The sequence below is a fragment of the Typopeltis vanoorti genome, chromosome 12 (assembly GCF_054136105.1).
Source record: "Typopeltis vanoorti isolate ZY-2024b chromosome 12, IOZ_Tvanoo_1.0, whole genome shotgun sequence".
Classification (NCBI taxonomy): Eukaryota; Metazoa; Arthropoda; class Arachnida; order Uropygi; family Thelyphonidae; genus Typopeltis; species Typopeltis vanoorti.
Window position 1 is genome coordinate 107664959 of NC_143560.1, and position 22575 is coordinate 107687533.

A 22575-nucleotide genomic window follows, 5' to 3' on the forward strand; every position below is an offset into this window, starting at 1 on the left:
TCATACTTGTCATCCTGGTAAAAAACACTTGTTTTGCTAACTTTTCCTCTCCCATTAAGTGACCATACCACCCGAGATTAGTACTGCTAACACATTCAAGAATGCTAATAACATCAAGTTCTTGTCTAATATCCTCATTTTTAATAGGATGCTGCCATTGATGCCATCTGTTCACTTCCTTAATCTCTTTAACTGATCCCTCATACCTGTGGCCTCCAGATTTTGATCAACTGTTTTATTTCTTACCCAAATCTTAGATCCATAAGTTAAAATTGCTTTAAATACTGTCTTATATGAAACTCAATTAGTGTTTTGACTACTTTTTCTCTTATTTCCATATGAATATATTCAGTGGACTTCCTACCCTACTAGCTTTGCTAATTTTGTTGTATACTTCCATGCTTAATTTATCAACTTCACTAAAATTCATACTTAAATAGCCGAAATATTTTATTTATTCTATAGGTTCTCCATTCAGGATGAAGTTGATGTTTCTACCTATTTTCATTGTTTTTTTACTTTTTTTTTTCTTTTTTGCTGATTTTCAGACCAAATTTACAGCAGTTATTCAACTTCGTTAGGAAATCCTGATGACTTGTATTGGATTTATTCAGGAGGATAACATCATCAGCATGAAGTAAAGAGCTGAGATTAATATCTAATTTTGATATCAGGTTTAAATGCCACTTTTCTTCATAAAATGATCCATATACATAACTGATAACAGCATAGATAATGTGCACCCCTTGTCTCACACCTGATTTAACATCAAGTCATCTTCTGGATAATGTCCTGCTGACATGAAATTCATCATACTTTACCATCACGTTTGTTTCTGATTTAAGTCAATACAGAATATACAATTTGTTTGGCTAAGTCCCAAATTGTCAGTCTCTCCTTATTTGTTCAGCACCCAGTGGATACCTATTAATGGGGCACACCATCCAAAGACAAGAATTGGACATTAAGTCAGAAGTTCCAGTCAGTTCTCTGCATTCCTTAAAGATATGTGGAAGTCTCTTTCTAGTTATTTAGGTTTAATGCTTTAACAATTCCCTCCGATTTATCAATTTTTTATATTTATTTATTATTTATTTAGCAGTTATAATAATTTAACAATTATTTGTAATATAAATAATTATATTTATATTATAATTTATAATATAAATTATAATATAACCAAGTGAAAAAACTTTCAACAAATATGTATCACAGTGGACTCTTCTCACTCCATTAGGCGTACTGCATATGGGTGAAAATAATGCTGCATTTTAGTATTCAATGAACATATCACTCAGGATACCACTTTCCTAGATTTTCTTATGGGTTCTTTCAGGATCGCAAGAAGGCAATTTCTGATGATCCACCATTTCTTAAAGTCAATTCATTCAGTGAACCAGTAGGTTCATTGGATTAGTTGACACGGTTTAAAGCAATCAGCTATTTCTTTAATTAAAATTAACTCAACTGTGTTCTGAATCAATGATGAAACCATTATTCACACTGAAAAGAAAAAAATGTTAACCTATTCCACTCAATCAATCAATTACCACAGCAGTCACACTTACTTTTAGGGACTCTTTTACCGTCCAGTTATGTATTAAAAATTTTCGACTACCTCTATCCTATAAAATCCTTTTACAAATTACACTGTCTCTATCATAATAATAATAATAATAATAATAATATGTGACACCTCCAGGGAGTCCAAAGACTCATCGAGGGAGAGTGTGCCAACAGCATCGAACGATTGAACCCATTCCAACTACTAACCATGCTCAAACTTGCTTAACTTTTTGCATGCCACAGATGTGTACTTCCTTACTAAAACCATTTTTCAGATAGTAGAAAGCAATAAGAACATAAACAAAACAAATAATAAGTACATAAATGAGCAAAATTACAACAAATACAGAAGAACACTTGTATCCAGCACAAAAATATGAAGTAATATCACACACGTACACACACACACACACACAAAATAAAATAAAATACTATAATATAATAATTAAAAGAAATCCCACCATGCTAGCTTTGCTTAACATGAAAAACACAAGGAACAAGTAATACTATTATTATTATTAATAATATCCCTCCTTTCACCCATTCAGGGTGAAAGGATGTAATAACTTCCTTATAAGGCACAGTCATTCATTCTCAGCATTTAATCCTTGGTGCAGTCATTATCACCTATGAGATACAATTTCTGAATTTCCAATTCGCCATCATTCCCAAATCTCTATCTTCAGTTTTCTTATAGAATATCATCACATATGCAAATCTCTGTCTGGAGTCTCTTCACTTCAATTCAAAAAATTCAAATAACCTTGCATTTGGAAACATTACTGTTTGCCAAATATCTGTCCTGCCCAACTTCACTAGCAAATGAATGAGTACTTCCTATATAATTCTCCAGCACTGTTAATATATAAACTCAACAGCAATTGTCCAAGGATGCACACCATTAGTTATTCTTAATCTCATATAGATGAACTCTAACTGAAAGAATATAGTTTTCAATATAGTCAAATAATCCATGCTTTGATATTTTATGAACATTGAAAAATTCAACTCATAAGATAAAAGAGAAACAGAATATTTACTGCATTTTAAAAAGAAACTGCTGTTACATCCACAATCCAAATAAATAACATTCTTAATTTCAAAATATACTGCAGAAGACACATATCTTCTTACCTGGACTAGAAGAAGGAGTAAAGTAAATAAGCTCTTCTTCTTCTAACCTCTCATGTAAAGACTTGTATATGGCTTTAGAATACTGGGTCACATACCAATGACCATCATCAAAATACTCTTGGTCTAATAAATGAAGATCATCTAAAATAAGCAGCAAAAACTTTATTTTTATTTCAAGTAGTAATATATGATATTACTACTTGAAATAAATTAACATTATTTGAAATATTATTAATAGATAAAGGGGGGAGGAAGAACAATAACTTTAATTTTACAAAAATCAAAGAGGACAGCATATCATATCTGTCTGTCAATTTTTTTCTTTTCTGTTTCTTTCTTTTTTTTTTTTTGAGGGGGGGGCTTGTTTATGTTTTGGGAGTAGAAAACTCTGAGTTACTGAGAGAGAGAATCCCACCCCCTCAACTTCTGTATGATGCTAGCTAATTCAGTGAAGGTGGGTTAGCTATACCATACAGGATTCAAACTAAAGGACATAATAAAACCAACTGAGTAATATGGAGGTTCTAGTATGTGTGAAGACAACATCCAAGTCGATGTGCTCTTTACTTAGCAATGACAGAGAACTGACAAAAACAAGAATAAGCTTACAGATGAAATGAACCGTATAGTTTGTTCATGTTATATGAACTGTCTCAGTATTTGTCTCAGGCAAATTATATCAGGTAGTAATATATGGTCCATATATTAAAAATAAAAAATAAAGTAAAAAAGAATTTCAACAAATGTTTCTAGTGTTAATTTCAATTAGAACAGTGCATCAACTGCATAAAACGGCTGTCTCCAACTATGGTTTAAGATATCTTCATCAGAAAACTATCTATAAAACTGGTGACAGTTCTGAAGAGTAGATAAGCTCCGGTTTTGTCGACATTTTATGGTAGACTCACAAAATCACAGAAGAATAAGTGCCTCCGTAGCGCAATTGGAAGAACGACGGTACATTGCGCCCTTCGATTGGAATAGGCCTAAGTTCGATTCTCGTCGTGACGGGAGGTATCTTTATCTGGTCGATTTCAATCGATGGTGAGTTAGCCGATCTCATACGGAGGTAGCAGGGTTTTTTCTCCCGGAAACTCGGGTTTTTCATCCCGCATACATACAAATCGGCCCTTCAGAACACACGCAATTTACAGACAAAAATTACTAGTTGTGGTGGTGTTGGAGGTGGGCGGTAGATGGCGTTGATTTGTAGTAGAGGTAAGGTGTAGAGACAGTTGAAGATGTCCTCCCGCGATGAGTCTTCGGACTCCTTGGAGGTATCAGGAATAATAATAATAATAAAATAAATATAATATTGTACTCAGCTGCTAATATTTCATTTCAAACCAGCATCACTGGAGCATAAAATCACTTGTTACAAAATGGACAGCACATTATTATTATTATTATTAGATGGGCATTTCCATTTCGTGGAGTCCAGAGACTTATTTTGGAAGGTACATGCTAACTATTATTCACACAATACCTATTCATGCTTTAACTTGCACTCATTCATCAACAAAACACTCATGAATGCATCTGGCAATTTATTCCATTTATTCAAGTAAAAAATATAGTCCTCACACTCTAACTACACACTTACACAATTTCCTGGGATGATAGATATCTTGTTCTCTCTCTCTAATTATTATTATTTGACACCTTCATGGAGTCCAAAGACTCATCGAGGGAGGGCACCGGCTCTACAACTGTCTCCACAGCTTATTTCCCCAACTGACCACAACTACACCAATGCCATCTACCGTTGACCACCACTAGTATTTCCAGAGGCAATCACAAACATCCATGCCCACAGCAGGATTCGAACCCGCAGCCGTTTGGCTGGAGAGCAGATACGCTAACCACTCGGCCAGCCAGGCTGGTATATAATATTATAACTCTTCTTGTCATGTACTGAAAAATATCTTTTGCATTAATGATAAAACCCATTCAGCAATAGGTCACTTCTGCAATATACCCTCTGAACTACAACTCAATCTACCATCACCGTCAAATCCCTACCCTCATCAATTTCCTGCAGTCCAGTTTTCATCAGTGTAGTATATTGTATGCATGTATTGCAATACACTGCAATGAGGAAACACATTACACTTTGCAACACTGAGTTGGTAACCATTATCCTTTGCTCACATTATCAATCTATTCAAATCATACTTAGATTTCCTATATCAACTACTACTATACCTAATATTGCAACATGTGTGGGAAAAAAAAACTGTAAATTTCTACTCAGATCATTTTATATATTATTTATGCACAAATTAAATACCAGTAGTCCTAGTACGCACTCCTGAAACCCACTGCTAGTTAGTCATCTGTTTCTTCACAACTGTTCATAATTGATTTTTATGTTTGCAGTTTACAGTCGAATGTGATTTCTGTCTATTCTTTTCTTTATTAATATTCCTACTAATTTCTTATAGAGAATATGAGTCTTTCACCACATGGAGATCAGATGTTAATAATATCAATGGGAAATTTGCACCATAGAACCTCAATTCATTGAGGTTTGTCTTTGTTTTATATAGACAAACCACAATGAATTGAGGTTTCTATGGTGTAAATTGCCCATTAATATTATTAATATTTGACCTCCATGGGGTGAAAGACTCATCGTGAGAGGTACACACTATCACACACAAAACTCATCCAACTGTGCCTTAAAGTGATTCAATATGTCTCCATTCACAACATGCTCAGGCAATGCATTCCACTCACCAACCACTCTCCATACAAAGAATCTTCTCCTCACTCTTCTGCTCCCACCCTCCATATACAGTTTCCAGGGATGGCCTCTTGTTCCTCCCCCCCTCTAACATTCTACAAAAAATTTCTTTCATGTCAACCTGATAACAACCCCTAACTAACTCATATGTTTCAATCATATCACTCTCTCCTTCTATTCACAAGGGTTTGCAATTTACATTCTTTCAATCTGTCTTCATACTCCACATTTCAAAGCCACTTACTACTTTTGTGAAACTTCTCTGGATCCTTTCTGACACATCCTCATCACCAAGAAAACCCGATGACCAAATATGTGTACAATAATCCATGTGAGGCATTATCAAGGCATTATACAATATAATCCTAACCTCTTTATTTCTGCATGTCAGAGCCCTCTGCATCATTGCCATAATCCCATGTGATGACTTCACAACTTGTGCAATGTGGTCCCTGAATTTCAGGTCTGTGTCCACCACCACTCCCAGATCTCTCATTTCTTCTACTTCCTTTAAAGTTTCCCTCCTATTGTTGCTTACCAAATTTCAAAACCTTACACTTTGAAATTACCTTACCAATGACAGTTTCACTTACTTGCCCATTCACACCATTTATTCAAGTCCTCCTATACGGCCAGAACATTTGCTTGACTCCATTGATCTCCCCAATTTTGCATCATCTGCAAACAGCTGCCCTGTGGCACACCACTAGTAACCTTTCTTTGGGATACTGCATCCCCATATGCAACTTTCTGATACCAATCTGACAGCCAGTCAATGACAGAACTCACTAGTCTGTTATCCAATCCCATTTCCTTCAATTTATTTAACAAATAAATATCAAAAACTTTTACAAAATCTAAACCGCTGTATATGCATTTCACTTGTCCAAGACATTTGTCACTTTGTTATAGCAAATCAGTAACTTAGTGAAACATGATTTCCCTTTAACAAACCCATGCTCACCACCACCACAGAGAATGCTGCTGTTATCAATCCATTCCTGTATCCTAGTTCTCACTAATCCCTCGAATAGTTTAACCACAACTCCATATATATATATAAAGATTGGGCTATAATTTGTAGCCGTAGCATTATCACTGCCTTTATGCAGCAGAACAGTTTTACCTTCTTTCCACTCTCTTGGAACCTGTGCTGTTGCAAGACTCTTATTAAACAGGCATGCCAATCTCCTGGAACAATAACTTAAGACATGTGGTGATATGTCATCAAATCCTATCCCCTTACTGACATCAAGTTTATTTATTTCCTCTAAAAATTAAAGATGCCAAGAAATTGTATTCTTGGTTTCATACTTTATCCAAGTGTGAACAAACAAGTATCCCATAATGCAAAGCACATATCCTTAAGGACAAGTATAATACTATACATTATGGGAAGGACCACTAGCCAGATGACTGATATTGTATTCTTGGTTTCATCCTTTATCCAAGTGTGAGCAAACAAGTATCCCATAATGCAAAGCACATATACTTATGGACAAGTATATTGCTATACATTATGGGAAGGACCAATAGCCAGACGACTGATGAGACCTTTATTGAGTAAAGAAAAAGTAAAGAGTTGCTCATCATAGGCCTAGAGTAGTTAGTATAGTAGTGCAAGAGAGTCTGATAGTATTAGGAAAAAGGGCCTCAGCTCTTTTATATCATCATATAGCCAAAGGCTATCAGTTTTCCTTTTTCACCAATCTCATATAGATGAACAACCAAAAGACCAATGGAAACTAAAGCACAAAGATGACCGATACCCAGGTGGTTAGCCCCATCTGGGTTAACTGCCTTGAGTTGGCCATCTCTGCTTGGGATTGCTCTTCAGTGATTCCTGCAACTGACCATGAGACCACATTAAACTAAGAGGATGGAACCATTTATAAAACCTCTCATAGTAAAAATAGACAGAATTTTACTCCTCCTGGTGACTATTGCATAATATGGGTGGTCTACATCACTTAGCCAAAAATTTGATATCTCACAGAATACTTCTTTCTAAATACAATAATCCTCTGACTGAACAATAAAATTTCCACGGTGTAATATTATAAAGCATTTGGATGTCATATTGCTGGTTTTCAAATCCATGTTTCTTTCTAAACTTCCATAAATGGTATTTTAATTCATTAATTATAAAAATCAAAATTCTCTTCCCATTGCTGACAGGTGGTGGGTACTGCAAAAAAATAACCTGGTTTGTTGTAAGTAATAGAATGCCCAACACATTACATAATCTGTTCCAAATATGCAGGGCAAGCGGGCAGCTGTAGAATGCATGTTCTACTGTTCACAAATTGGATCTCTCCATTTGATGGCATTGACTTAAAGGTGGTCACACGCAATTCTCCAAGCAAGATCCCTCCTGTTAGGGAATCCTTGAAACCTCAATAAATTATGAAACAGTGTTGTTGTCAGTACTCAATTGTGGAAGTTCATGGCAAAAGAGGTTAAAGATTTCTTCATACCAAATTTTACTTTTTTTTAATGGAAAGAATGTCAATGCCAGAATGTAGTAGCAATCTTAGAGTTTAACATAGAATGCTGTAATATTAAGCAACAATCTCTGTTTGTGGACCTTTATAATCATTTACTCTAAACAGGAGTAGTACCCAAGTAGTACCGAAGAAGATCTACACGTGTGATTGATGTGCAACATTATATGGATTTTTAAAGTTGAATTACTTAAACAGTTGAATTTTAACACTGGAAGCCAAAATCCCCTATGCTTCTTTGACAATTGAAGAAATTCCTTTTTTTTTTTAATTTCTTGGTACCGTTTGAACCAAAAAAATTGTACAGGCTTACTATATAATTACTTTTCTGCAGCTTCTCTGATGTCTATGATATTTATTATGTACAACTGAGCAGGAAGATTATGGTTTTAAGTACTATAGCTTTAGAAGAAATGGAAAGTGGTCGAATTTTCAGTCTTCTAATGGTTCAATGTTCTTGTATGAGTTCTTGATCTGCTAATACATAGTAAATGGAAAAGGAAATTCCAAGTATAATGAGGGGGTTCTCTCCTAGGGATTAGTACAAAAGGAATATCTCTAAGATCCCACTTTCCCAAAACTGAATTTTTTTGTTTGCATCAGCAGTTAATGCACTGATCTTGCTGAATTTTTCCAAAATACCAAAAAATATGTATATGGAATCATTATCCTTTAAAGTTCTCACTACAACATGGGCATATAGTAATACCTAATTTTTCTTCATAGTTGAAGGAACTGTTATTCCTCACAGAGCACATGCATTGTCGACTTCCTGTAAGTAAGGTTCAGGAACCAATGCAAAGAGCAATGGATTGCATTGGAAATTTCATTAATACGAAAAAGCAGCCAATGGCAGTGCTTCTTTAATCAGTTTCTGCTATATGATCTACTATACTTAGTAGATCACATAGAAGAAACAGATTAAATTCTACTGCTTGGCCTGGAACTCCACATACCTGTGTGCTTATGTATCTCAGCCTTAAATTGAGTCTATTATTGATAATTATTATTATTATTATTATAATTACAGGCAACTCCAAGGAGTCCATAGACTCATCGAGAGAGGCCCTAACATCATAACAAGAACAACTATTCGACATTCACACAATATCTATCATACTTCGCCTTGAACTCATTTACAGTCACAGCACCCACAACAGACTCTGACAGCTTATTCCACTCATTCACCACTCTCCAAGTAAAAAAAACTAGCTCTAACACCCCTTGCTAACCACACTCTTGCCCAGCTTCCATGTATGGCCCCTAGTCTTCTAGGGTTCCATGTGGTATCCTGTCAAAGGCCTTGGCAAGGTCCAGTAGAATCATTGTAAACTCATTACCCTTATCCAGTTCAGCCGTCACTGTGTTATAAAATGTGAGCAAGTTACTGAGGAATGATCTACCCTTCACAAAACCATGCTGTCTCCCATACAGTATCCCATTTTCATCTATTTAATCCTGTATTTTTCTCTTGACTATTTTCTCCAAGACCTTGACAACGATTCCTGATATGCTGATCAGTCAGTAATTTACATCATCACTCTTGAAACCTCCTTTATGCAGTGGAACTATTTTCCCCTCTTTCCATCCCCTTGGGACTAACCCAGACCCGAGACTCAAATTAAACAAAATGGTCAAGGGCACTAACAATTCTTTAGCCACTTCACGTACGACATGAGCTGAGATACCATCCAATCCCACAGATATATTGACATTGAGGTTTTGTAATAGACTATTCACCTCCACTTCATTCACCACAATTCCCGTATAAGCTGTTGGGTCTTTCATTCCTGCAATGTTACCACCTGGATGATAAACTCTCGCAAAGTGCTCGCTCAGTAATTCCACTATATCAACTGATTCAGTTACCTCCCTACCATCGGCAGTCTTTAAAATCATTCTGCCATATACATTTTTTCTTTTATTTGCAACATATCTAAAAAACTGTTTGGGATTCTCTTTAGCCTGCATGGCTAATGTTCTTTCATAATCCGCTTTTGCTTTTCTTACCACACTCGTTACGCTTCTGGCCTGCACTTTATACAGTTCATGTGTCTGCCAATCACTTTTTTCTTTAAATTCCCTCTACAGTTGTTTATTTTTTTTTGCAGCTCAAGCTTAATGGTGTTATTCATCCATTTAACCCCTACTTGATTTATTATTCAGACTCTAGGTATATAATCAGCCATTGCCTCCTGCAAACACTTCTTAACCACCTCCCAAGCTATCAACATCCAGCCCTTGCAATTTTTCATGCCATGGCAATAAACCAATGAAACTCCTAAGCTTGTCATACTTACCAGCCCGATAATTCCACATGTGTAGTGTTTTAATTGTAAATTCCAAACCTTTAGCCACCTCCCAAGTCAAGACCCTATGATCACTCTCACCAATTGGTGGCAACATGGTCATATTTGTTACAGTCAAATTCTCAGATTCAATTCAGAGGTCAAGCACTCTCTGACTTCTAGTATTTTCCATTACATGCTGCCGTAGATAGTTATCCCTTAATAACATCATAAAATCCAATTCCTTCCTCCCATGTGTCCTCTCCTCCTTCCAATCAATGTTACTATATTGAAATCTCCCATAATAATTACCCGCCTTCCACTCATTTCTTCTATTTGCTTATGCATACTATCTCCACCATCTATTCCATCACTTGGTCTATAGCAGCACCCAATTGTATATTTTGTTCTGCTAGCCTCAATCTCACACCAAATAGCCTCAAATGTGCTCTTTTCTCTATCCTGCAGTTCAACTTCTATTCTCCTTGGCTGCAGCTCATCAGCTATCATCAATAACACTCCCCCCCCATTTTATTCTCCATGTCACTCCTGAACACACTATACCCCTGACATTCAATACCACTAGCTATATCATCTTCTGTCAGCCATGTTCACCAATGCCAATAACCTGTCGCCTGGAAGTGCTAACCAAGGCCAAAAATTCTTACTTCTTGTTCCTAATACTTCTGGCATTAGTATACAAGAATTGCAGAAGCCCATTTGTCCCATCCCTATTTTGATGCCTTATACAAACTATCTCATTCTGATTTGTTGCCCTTCATACTCGCTCAGACATATTACACACATTCATACACTCAACTATCTCCCTAAAGTCTGCATATCTACTCCCCCCCCCTTAATAACTCTAGTTTCCCTGATTCTGCACTTCCACTTCATTCAACAACACCTTTTCAAGTCTCCGTATACCAAATCCACTCAAATGCAAACCATCCATCTTATATAAATCCTTTCGCCCATCGAACTGACTTCACGCGTCCACAAATTCAAATTCCACACTACTCCTCCTGCATAATCCACACATAAAGTCATTAGCAATTTTGGCCCTCCTTCTATACTCTTCACTGTCATACTGCAGAAACAGACTCACCATCCTACCTCTCTCATTCTTCTCTTTTGCTACCTCAAGTAATTCCTTCAAATCCTCTTTCATAGCCATTTTGTCTCCTTTCAAACCATTCGTTCCTGCTACTACTATCAATTCTTTCACCCTCTGCTTTTGCGCTCTAATGGACTCACTTACATCCTTAATGTTCACACCAGGTTGGTACAATTTTGTCAAACAATCATCTATCACACCTCTTACTAAAGAATCTCCGTACAACACTCGCTCTTTCATTTCATTACACTCACAATCATACTCTTAATTTTCTTATCATTCTGTTGCTGTTTATTAGTTGGTACACTCGGTAAACATTTTTGCCAATGCTCCAGTTGCCGATTCGCCCTATGTATCGCTCCGTGCAACCTTGCAATCTCACTCATTGCATCTGTCTCATCGTTTTTATTATCCATTAATCCATTCATTCATTCTGTATTTTTACCTTCATTCTCACTTTCAACAGCGCTCTCACAGCTATCTGGTACTACCTCACAAATATCACTATTCATACCTCTCATATCACTATTTTCTATATTCTGACTTTCAACAATGATATCACTCTCATGATCTGAAACACACTTTAAATCCTCACATTCCTTACACTTTCTGCACACATTCGCTTCACTATCATTGTCTAACCAGACTCCAACTGCTCTTCTCAAACCATACATCTCACAAATGGTGCAATGAATAAACTCCTTTATATTAAAATTTTTAAACAAAGATGGCGATCTGGACACCATTGTATTCCTTCTTATTGGCACCATATGTGTGCTATTAATCATATCTATCAAATTACTAATTGAAATAACTCAGAAAACACACAAAAATCATACAGACACGCTAAGATATGAAAAGTAAACAATACTATAAGAGTCAAGCAAATTTACCAATTATTACTTAAAATAATACTTATCTTTTCAGGAACTCTCTACAAACACTACACACCATGTAGCCCTCTAGTGGCCAACTGAGGCCAGATAATGCAGTAAAGTATCTTGTAGTCAGAATTAGATAGAGAAATAGGTCTCTCTAGGTGCTGATTAAGGTATGATCTCTATTAGGTTTTGGAATGAGGATAGTATAGCTTGCTACAAATTCACTTGGTATGTGTCCCGACAAGAGAAAATAATTAAACAGCATAACTAGAATGGGAAGAATAAAATCCCAGGCCATGGTAAAGTTATATCCCTGGACCATCGGGTCCCAGGGATTTCCTTGTCTGGCATTCTTTATCCATCCACTGCTGGACAATGATCTTCTCCGTATTTTTACACATTTCTCTGTCTCTGGCGATGACCCCCCCAGTCATTTCCCACTGAATGATGTAGTTCACCTCTCCACCTTGATGATCATCTGCCAGGTCTTCTTGAACCTTCTCATACTTGCCATTCTACAAATTTTTGAAACTTAATCTATGAAATCCATATGCTATCTCTACTGCTCTCCTATTGTCAATAACCACTGAACTATGTGATTTCCTTTCTTTAAATGCTGATTTTCTTCAGTCCAACCTTCCTAATAATGAAGTCAACTTCAAGATTTTAATGTTCCCAATGCCAGCTTTCTTTACTTTACAGCGCCCTCGTCCCTCAGACAGAAATGCTAAAGCATTCGCTATGTAATACGATCCTTCTAAGTGCAGTATAGATAGTGTTTATCCTTCAGGCAATTCAGACCATAATCTGATACTGATTTCTTCATCCATCAATTAATTTACCCAATCTCATCAACGCATTATCTAGCATTCTAAGAGTGTCAAGTGGGATAATCCTCTCATTATTTTTAGTCTTTATTATTTGTACAGAAACAGTCATTCCCCATTCCTTTAAATACTTGTATCTTAACTAAGCCTTGTTTTTCCAAGGAGTGTGCCAAGACTGAACAAAAGATAATAATAAATTTAGTTTAATCCTTTATCCAAGTGTGAGCAAACAAAGTTTGTGCCTGAAAATATCTTCAGGACTGGGGTAAGGTAGTACAACACTGGGAAACTTGTAGCAAAGGTGAACCAAAACATCACTCCTATCTCAGTATCTCCCATAATGCAAAACACATCTCCTTGCAGATATGTATAATGTTATGCATTAAGGGAAGGACCACTACCCAGACTAGTTTCAACCTTTAATGAGGTCGCTTCAGTGGGAGCCAGGCCCAGAAGTGAAGATACCAGGCAGAAGCAATGGCAAGATCATCTTTACCTATAGGAGTTGCCAAACGGTGTGTCACCTTTTTATTAAATAACTCTGGATTTAGAGAAAGATGTTGAAAGTTTATTTTTCACTTGGTTAGACTATAATAAATTTAGTTTAATCCTTATCTAAGTGTGAGCAAACAAAGTTTGCACCTGAAAATACCTTCAGGACTGGGGTAAGGTAGTACAACCGGGCAACTCGTAGCAAAGGTGGACCAAGCTAACATCACTCCTATCTCAGTATCTCCCATAATGTAAAACACATCTCCTTGTGGATATGTATAATGTTATGCATTATGCAATTATAGTCTAACCAAGTGAAAAATAAACTTTCAACATCTTTCTCTAAATCCAGAGTTATTTAATAAAAAGGTAGCACACTGTTTGGCAACTCCTGTAGGTAAAGATGACCTCGCCATTGCTTCTGACTGGTATCTCCACTTCTGTTCCTGGCTCCCACTGAAGAGACCTCAATAAAGGTTGAAACTAGTCTGGGTAGTGGCCCTTCCCTTAATGTATAACATTATACATATCCACAAGGAGATGTGTTTTGCATTATGGGAGATACTGAGATAGGAGTGATGTTAGCTTGGTCCACCTTTGCTACGAGTTGCCCGTTGTTGTACTACCTTACCCCAGTCCTGAAGATATTTTCAGGCGAAACTTTGTTTGCTCACACTTGGATAAAGGATTAAACTAAATTTATTATAGTCTAACCAAGTGAAAAAAAAAACTTTCAACTGAACAAAAGAAAAAACAAGCATACTGCTAGCCTGGTTGGCTAAGCGAGAGCAAACCTACTCTCAATCCAACAGGTTGTGGATTATGGAAAACAAATCAAATTCCAGATGATTTAATAGGTGGTTTAATAGTTAATCACCAGGTGTATGACTACCATCCTGCTTATTGAAGATATGAAGTGATTTGTAAAAGTTTCATGTTTTGCCTGTAGAGTATTTTCAAATTATCTGATCCTTAGCCAATTCACACTATTAATATTAACATATTACAGGTTAATCATAAATTGTCTGTTAGTGGGACTGACAAAAAATAAATAAAAAAATAAAATAAACTTGGTTTCAATGAAATCATTCATCTTCCTTTTCTGTTTATACTAAAACTCAAAATAATTGAAAGCAAATTATCAACACATTTAAAAATGATTTCAGAAGGGCCAAAAGAGAGCAGAAACCCTATCCAAATGGCAATCATGCTTTCTGGTTTCTTGTTATTAACTATAACTTTTCTCCAAACATGCTTCACTTTTCTTTTGCATTCAGATGGTTTTAACATCTAAATGCAAAAGTAAATGTAAAGCAATGGTAAAGCCAAACTATTGGCTTCTTTTCCTCAATTCTTGTGTTGATGATCATGGTAAAATGTTCTCCACTGTTCGGAACATGAACACTCAATACCTCCTTTCATTTTTCTCCAGGAAAAGGTTTCCGTAATCTTGTCCAAAATGTATACCAAATATGTCCTTATGGCATTTCTTCAATTGTTCTAAAGACCTCATACTTCAGAATGGTAGCTTCTGTTCTATTTTACCTTTTTATTCTCTCATAATCCACTGGTATTTATATATCTTGAAATTAGCCGATCTTCAATCCATTCCTAAGAAAGGTAACAAATCAACTAATGCACAATATAATACACCATTATACATTCTGCAACAATGTTTCTCAATCAATAAGGGATCAACTTGCTTATGTCAGACACCTGCACACATACACCATGGAAAAGTATGGGGAATATCAAAGTGGTGGTTCTTATTTATCTCTAAAACATAAGGTTTTGCCTATTAAGTAAACTTCCATTATATGGTCTGTCTTCTGAATTTTTTTATCTGGGCTGTCAGCTTTCTCTCCAGTTTTTGCATTACCTGTAATGACTGATGGATGTTTATCCTCAAACTTTGCAGCTAATGGCTACCACAACGCTTTAATTATATTCGCTCACCTGCTCTCTCTCTCCTTTCTATATATCAATTATCCTTCTCCAGCTGAATGCATATCCAATCTATAGATTTACTAATAACAATACACTATATCCATCTTTATTATTAAGCAAGACCTCATGGAGTCAAAGACTCATCTAGGAGGTCCTTTTATCTCACACACATCTCATCATACCGTGTCTTAAACACATTCAAACTCCTTGCAGACACCACACTCTCAGGCAAGGCATTCCAATCACTCACAACTCTGCACGAAAAAAATCTGCCTCTCCTCCCCTACTCACACCCTCTTTATACAGTTTCCAGGGATGACCTCTGGTTCTCCCCTGATCTCCCACTATTCTCTGTAGAACTTCTCCACCATTGATCTTATAATAACCCCTTACCAACTTGTAGGTCTCTATCATATCTCCCCTCTTCCTTCTCTCCACTAGACTCTGCAAATTACATCTTTTCAATCTTTCATCATACTCAGCATTCCAGAGGTCAGAAACTACCTTAGTCAGTCGCCTTTAGACCCTTTCCAACATCTCTTCATCCTTCTGAAAACCAGGTGACCAAATCTGGGCACAATAGTCCATGTGTGGCCTAATCAAAGCCTTATACAATGGAACAAGAATCTCCCTACTTCTACACATCAGTGTCCTCCGCATCATTCCCAGAAGTCTTTGTGTTGTCTTCACAATTTTGGCAATGTGTCCCCTAAATTTTAGATCCTTATCCACTATCACCCCCAGATCTCTTATTTCCTCTACTTCCAACAATATATTCTCACCAAGCATAAATTCTGCATCCCATCTTTGTTTTCCAAATTTTAAAACCTTACATTTTGCAACATTGAATTCACATCCCCATTTGCTTGCCCAATCACTCAATTTATTCAAGTCTTCTTGCAAGGCCACAACATCTTCACTACTCTTTATGGTTCGTCCCAACTTTGCATCATCTGCAAACAACTGAATATCTCCATCCAAATCTTCGCCAATATCATTAATATACAAGTTAAACAGTAATGGCCCTAAAACAGACCCCTGAGGCGCTCCACTAGTGACTTTCCTTTTCCTGGATATTGCACCCCCATACACAACTTGTTGATACCTATCAGATAGCCAGTCTCCAATCCAATGCACTAATCTAATATCCAACCCCATCTGCTCTAGTTTGACTGTCAACTTATCATGAGGTACTCAATCAAAAGCTTTTGTGAAATCCAAGTATATTACTGTGTATCCTTCTCCTCTGTCCAAGGAAGCAGTCACTTTATTGTAATGAGTAAGTAGATTACTAAAACATGACCTCCCTTTAGTAAATCCATGCTGTCCATCAAAGATTATACCATTGTTGTCAACCCAACTCTGGATCCTAGTTCTCACAAGCTTCTCCAACAACTTAACCACAACACCTGACACACAGATAGGCCTATAGTTTGATGCTTGAGTTCGATCACCACCTTTATGAAGTGGCACAATCTTGCCCTCCTTCCACTCTTTAGGGACTTGACCAAGTGCAAGACTTGTATTAAAAAAATATGTCAAGGCAGGTGTCAACTCTCTGGCACATTCCTTCAGAATACGCGGTGATATATTATCAAGTCCCACAGCCTTATTTACATCTAGTTTACTCAACTCCCCAAACACCTCTTGCTCACTTACAGTCAGTCTCTCCTCCCCATCATCAACTGCTCTTAATCTCTCCATGAAGTCACATTCACAAGATTGAAAGATCTTTATGAACTGCTCATTAAGTATCTCCACCACACATTCTGCAACGGCTGTCTTTATACCATTTCCTCCAATCAATGTCATCCTTCCATAATCATTCTTTCTTTTGCTGGCTACATATCGAAAGAACTCCCTAGGATTCTTTTTGGCTTCATTAGCTAACTGCTGTTCATACCCCTCTTTAGCTACTCTCAGCAACCAAGTCACCCTCCTTGCCTGGTCTTTGTAGACCTCATGAAATTGGTTACTTCCACTTCTCTTATGCTGCCTCCACAATGCCCTTTTTCTCTGTATTGCATGCTTAATCTCTTCATTCATCCATCTCACACCTACCTTATTTAACCTTCTCACCCATGGTATACATTTAGACATTGCATCTACTAAGTAGTTTTTGAAAATCCCCCAAGCTGCATTGATCTCTTTTCCAGCTAACTCCTCATTCCATGCTTCATAATCACCCCCCTTGTAGTCCTTGTAGTAAGGTTTTGTTGATTTGGGCAACAAGGTTTGTCAAATGAATAAAGATGGATATTATTAATAATAATAATAATAATAATATCCATCTTTATTCATTTGACCAACCTTGTTGCCCAAATCAACAAAACTTTCCAAATATGAACATTACATTTATCCAGATACCCAAAGTATTCCATAGCAAATGCCATATTTGCATTCTCTATTACTGTATCTGTTATTGGGTTAAGCAATAAACTCAATCACACATTCATATCTCTATGTAGATGATCATTGTATACATACTCCCAACTGTCACTTTAACATGCTACTATCATTCTTCAAATGCCTCATCTGCCACACTTTTAACAGAAGCATACATTCCAAAAAATTAGCAGACTGGGTGACAACTGCACCAACCAACAATTGTCTTCCAAACTGGCACAATAATGTGGCAGTTTGGGTTTGAACAAGATGCGACAATAAACAACATTTCACAAAGCAAGTCTATCTTTGTCCAGCACTCCACTCAGTGACAACTTACTTAAAATATGAAACTGAATAACATATTCAGTTTCATTAATTTCTATATCCAAAAAAATGAAAACAAATAAATATATTGTAGACTATATATATTTATGCAATATTGCAAAAATATATAACAAAATCACTACTACTTAACAAAATAAATTGTATTTTTTCTGCAACTACATAACAACAACCCATATAATCTCAAAAATAAATAAAAATAAATAATCACAAGAGTATAATAAATTTAGTTTAATCCTTTATCCAAGTGTGAGCAAACAAAGTTTGCACCTGAAAGTATCTTCAGGACTGGGGTAAGGTTATACAACAACGGGCAACTCGTTGCAAAGGTGGAGCAAGCTAACATCGATCCTATCTCAGTATCTCCCATAATGCAAAACATATCTCCTTGTGGATATGTATAATGTTATGCATTAAGGGAAGGGCCACTACCCGAACTAGTTTCAACCTTTATTGAGGTCTCTATACTTTCAAGAGTAATTATCACAAGAGTAATTTACTTGAACAAAAAGGATCTATGAGAATATTTAACAGATGTAATTTAAATGAGTCAGACAACTTCTTTTCTAAATTTTGGTTAATATGGACGATTATTCTGTCCTTGAACAAATTTATGATTATTGCTCAATCATTATTTTGTTTCATCTTTTATTTATAGATTAATTTACAACTGAATTTTTGAATGTATAAGCATATACAAAGTAAATCATATTATAGTAAATCTGAAAGCTCTAATTAAAAAAAAAAAGGCACAAAATCAAGATAAAAGACTATTTACTTGCCATGAATATCAACTTCTAGTTGGTCATCATCTCTACCTGTATCACCCTCAACCAAAATTTGGGGAATTTCACTGACAGGGGACTGTACACTAAGAGATGCAGTTTCTTTGGATTCATGTTCTTCTTTCCAAGGCCTGGTGAAGAAATCATAAGTCTCTTCAGCAGTAATCCTCCTAGAATCAATACTCTGAAACAAGACAGAACTTTTTTGTATTTTTTTTTCATTTAACTAGCACTGATCACAAGCATGTAAGTTTAATCCATTCAGTTACATCCAAGTATATACATGTTAACAAAACCATTTTCTGGCCATGAGATGGCTTTACATGTTTTAAATACTAAGCAAACTTTGTTACCCAACATTTTTAAATAGAAGAATTCTTCTCTCTAAAAATAGTCACAAAAATTCTTGTTTATGAATCATAAACAAGTTGCATTTAAAAATTACAAATAACTGAAAGGATTAACACTGTTGAAAAAGAACTAGAAGTATCACTTTATGTTCAGTTATGCAAATCAGTTATCAAGTAATGAACTTCTGTGGATTCTCATAATCTACATCTAATCCGTTACTTGATAAATTCAATATATTATCGACATGCCATATTACATGTTGCAAAAAAATGAATCAAGAATATAAATTCAAAGAGCAAAACAGAATTATTATCATCATTACAATAACCTCCATAGAGGCAAAAGACTCATTGCAGGAAATCTCACTCAACAAGCAACATACTGAACCTTAAATTCATACTTCCAGTATTCAAGAACATTCCAGCAATAAGCTCCACTTGACCACTACTCTCATGCAAAAAATCTACTCCTCCCTCCCCTCTTTACCACACATATCTTTACATAACTTCCAGGGATAACCTCTCATTCTTTCCCTCTTACCATTCACTCTTTTTATAATCCCTTCTGTATTAATATGGTAAAATTCCCTCAATAACTTAAACATCTGTGTCTGTCATAATCTCTTTTCCAACTATCCACCAAATTCTGTATATTTACACTCCTTCCTTCTCTTCTTCCATTACCAACATTCCAGTACTTATATTGCCTTAGTCACACAGCGTTGATCTTTTCAGTTATTTGTAATTTTTAAATGCAGTTTTCATATGCAACATCATGTAGATCCTCTTCAGCATTTCTACATCACAATGGAAACTAAGTGACCAAATTTGAGCATAACAGTGCCAAATAGTCTGACCAATGTTTTATATATAGTGATACAACCACCTTTTTATCCCTATTTGTCAGTGAGTTCCTTATGATAGCAACAATGCACAGTATAGTCTTCACAGCACTTGCACTGTGCCTTCTAAGTGTCAGGTAACTATTGACCATCATCCTTCTTGAATCTCATCCACCACTTGATGCACAGTTCTACCAATACACTACACAGTATTCTGCACTCCAAAGTGCAGAGATATAGGTCATACAATTTTTTAACATTAAAATTGCAATCTACTCATTTGTCTATGCTTGCATTTCCCTTTTTATAACATAAAAAAATAATTGATTATATGATAATCATTGTTTATAATTTCTGAGTTGTTTTATAAAGCACAAAGAAACTATCTTCCACTTCAATTACAAATAAAAGTATGTTAATTACTTTATTATGTGGTTTTTCAGCAAAAAGATATCAGAAGAATACTAAACAACTTGGACCTAAAAGGTCTTCTGATAGCATCTCTCCAAACCGTACTCAAACATTGTGTTCAAAAACTCTTGCCTGTCCTCATCTAAGTATAGAATATTGTAGCATTTCTACAATCTTCTACACTTAGATGGCACTTGTACCAAAGTGCGATAGCAATCACATATCCAGTCTATTCCAAAGAAAAGGGAGACGGAAATCTACTGCCAAACTACCAACCAACTGCCATTGCCTAAACCCTCTCCGATATAACGGAGAAAGTCATTAGTAGTCAAATTCTCCACTACCTAGAGTCTTACCAATTAATCGACCACTATTATGGATTCTACCATTCAAAGTCCACAACTGACCTCTTAGCTTAGGCTATCCACCACTGTACATGCACTATGGAAAGGTTCAGAGAAATATGCTGTTGCTCTTGTTATTTCCAGAGCTTTTTATTGCATCTGCCATTGAGGCCTGCTAAGCAATTGCCATCATTTGGTCTACCTACCATCCTCTGTAATTGGATAGCCAGCTTTCTCTCTGGTAATTCACTGCATGTTATAGAGGATGGCTCTCTCAATGGAGCTTTACCACCAATGCAGAAGTATCTCATAGCTCTATTCTATCACCTATCACCAGTGGTGGGATTCAAATAATTTAAGAACTGGTTCACTGCTCTAATGACCCTTTTAAGTATAAAAAAAAGATATACCGAAAGGTAGTTTATTATTTCATACAGTTAATACTTAAATAAGAACAATAAAAGAAGTACACAAAACTAGATTATGTTATAAGAAAGAGTTTTAAAATATTAATGAAAAAATATTAAATAATACCTGACAAAAAACAATAAAACTGTTATTTAAGATATTTCCATATTGCTTCTTGATTGACGTCCTCACTTGCAATTTTCTTGTTTTTCCAATTCAACTAGTTCAACAAAAATTGTTGGTGATGTAACTGAATCCTCAACTTTTAAGAAAAGTATAATAACTGGTTTGCAGGATATCGTTGAAGCTTCGTCAATAATCAAACATATTTAAAACATAATCAAACAAAGCTGAAATAAATGACAGCATGTGTGCATCCCTGGTTGTTTGGCACTTTTTCTCTTTACGTTAGTTGTTTGTTTACTGAAGTAACAAACGCGAGGGAATAAAAATGTAGTATTTCATCAAAAGTATAACTAGTTTTATGAAATAAATAAATAAATATTACAAGCATAGTTCGGTCTAATTTTTTTCACCCATGGATGAAATGAACATTACTATAGGTGCTTAGAATACGCTGTTGCACAGATGAAAGTTAAAAAAGAATAAGGAATGTAAATTTGTGATTTCCACATTGGGCGGCTGCCAAGGTAGCCACCTTAAAGAGAACCCTGATTACAAGTGCCATTTTAACAACCAGTTCGCCGAACTCGACAAAAAATTAGGTATTGGTTCGGCTGAATCCCACCACTGCCTATCACCTATCCTCTTTCGCCTATACATAAATGACCTACTTTTAATCACCACTAATCCCATTTACAGCTTTGCTAATGATAACACACTCAAGCCATCCTACTCATTTAACACACTATGCAGTGCTCAGATATTCCAAGTTTCACGGATATCTTTCAGGTTAATTACCTTCCAGGTAAATTATTATGGGGGATTTCAACTATGGTAACATTGATTGGAAGGAGGAGTGGACACATGGGAGGAAGGAAATGGATTTTATGCAGTTACTATGGGATAACTACCTGAGGACAGCATGTAATGGAATATACTAGGGGTTCGAGAGTGCTCGATCTAGTAATTGCACCTGAGATTTGTCTATAACAAATATGACCACGTTGCCACCAATTGGTGAGAGTGATCATATGGTCTTGACCTGGGAGGTGGTTAAATGTGTGGAATTTTCAGTTAAGA

The 22575-nt window shown here is 36.0% G+C and overlaps 1 protein-coding gene across 4 annotated transcripts in view; it reads right to left on the minus strand.

Moving 5' to 3' along the window:
• Nucleotides 1-22575, minus strand: part of Cc2d2a (Coiled-coil and C2 domain containing 2A) — a 518960-nt gene that overhangs the window by 362633 nt on the left and 133752 nt on the right. For all 4 annotated transcript variants that reach the window (XM_090401677.1, XM_090401676.1, XM_090401674.1 and 1 more), the window contains exons 10-11: nt 19015-19201; nt 2701-2841 (exon numbers count right to left, since the gene is read on the minus strand). In XM_090401677.1, coding sequence (XP_090257803.1) covers nt 2701-2841; nt 19015-19201 — 328 coding nt within the window. The remainder of the gene's footprint in view (nt 1-2700; nt 2842-19014; nt 19202-22575) is intronic.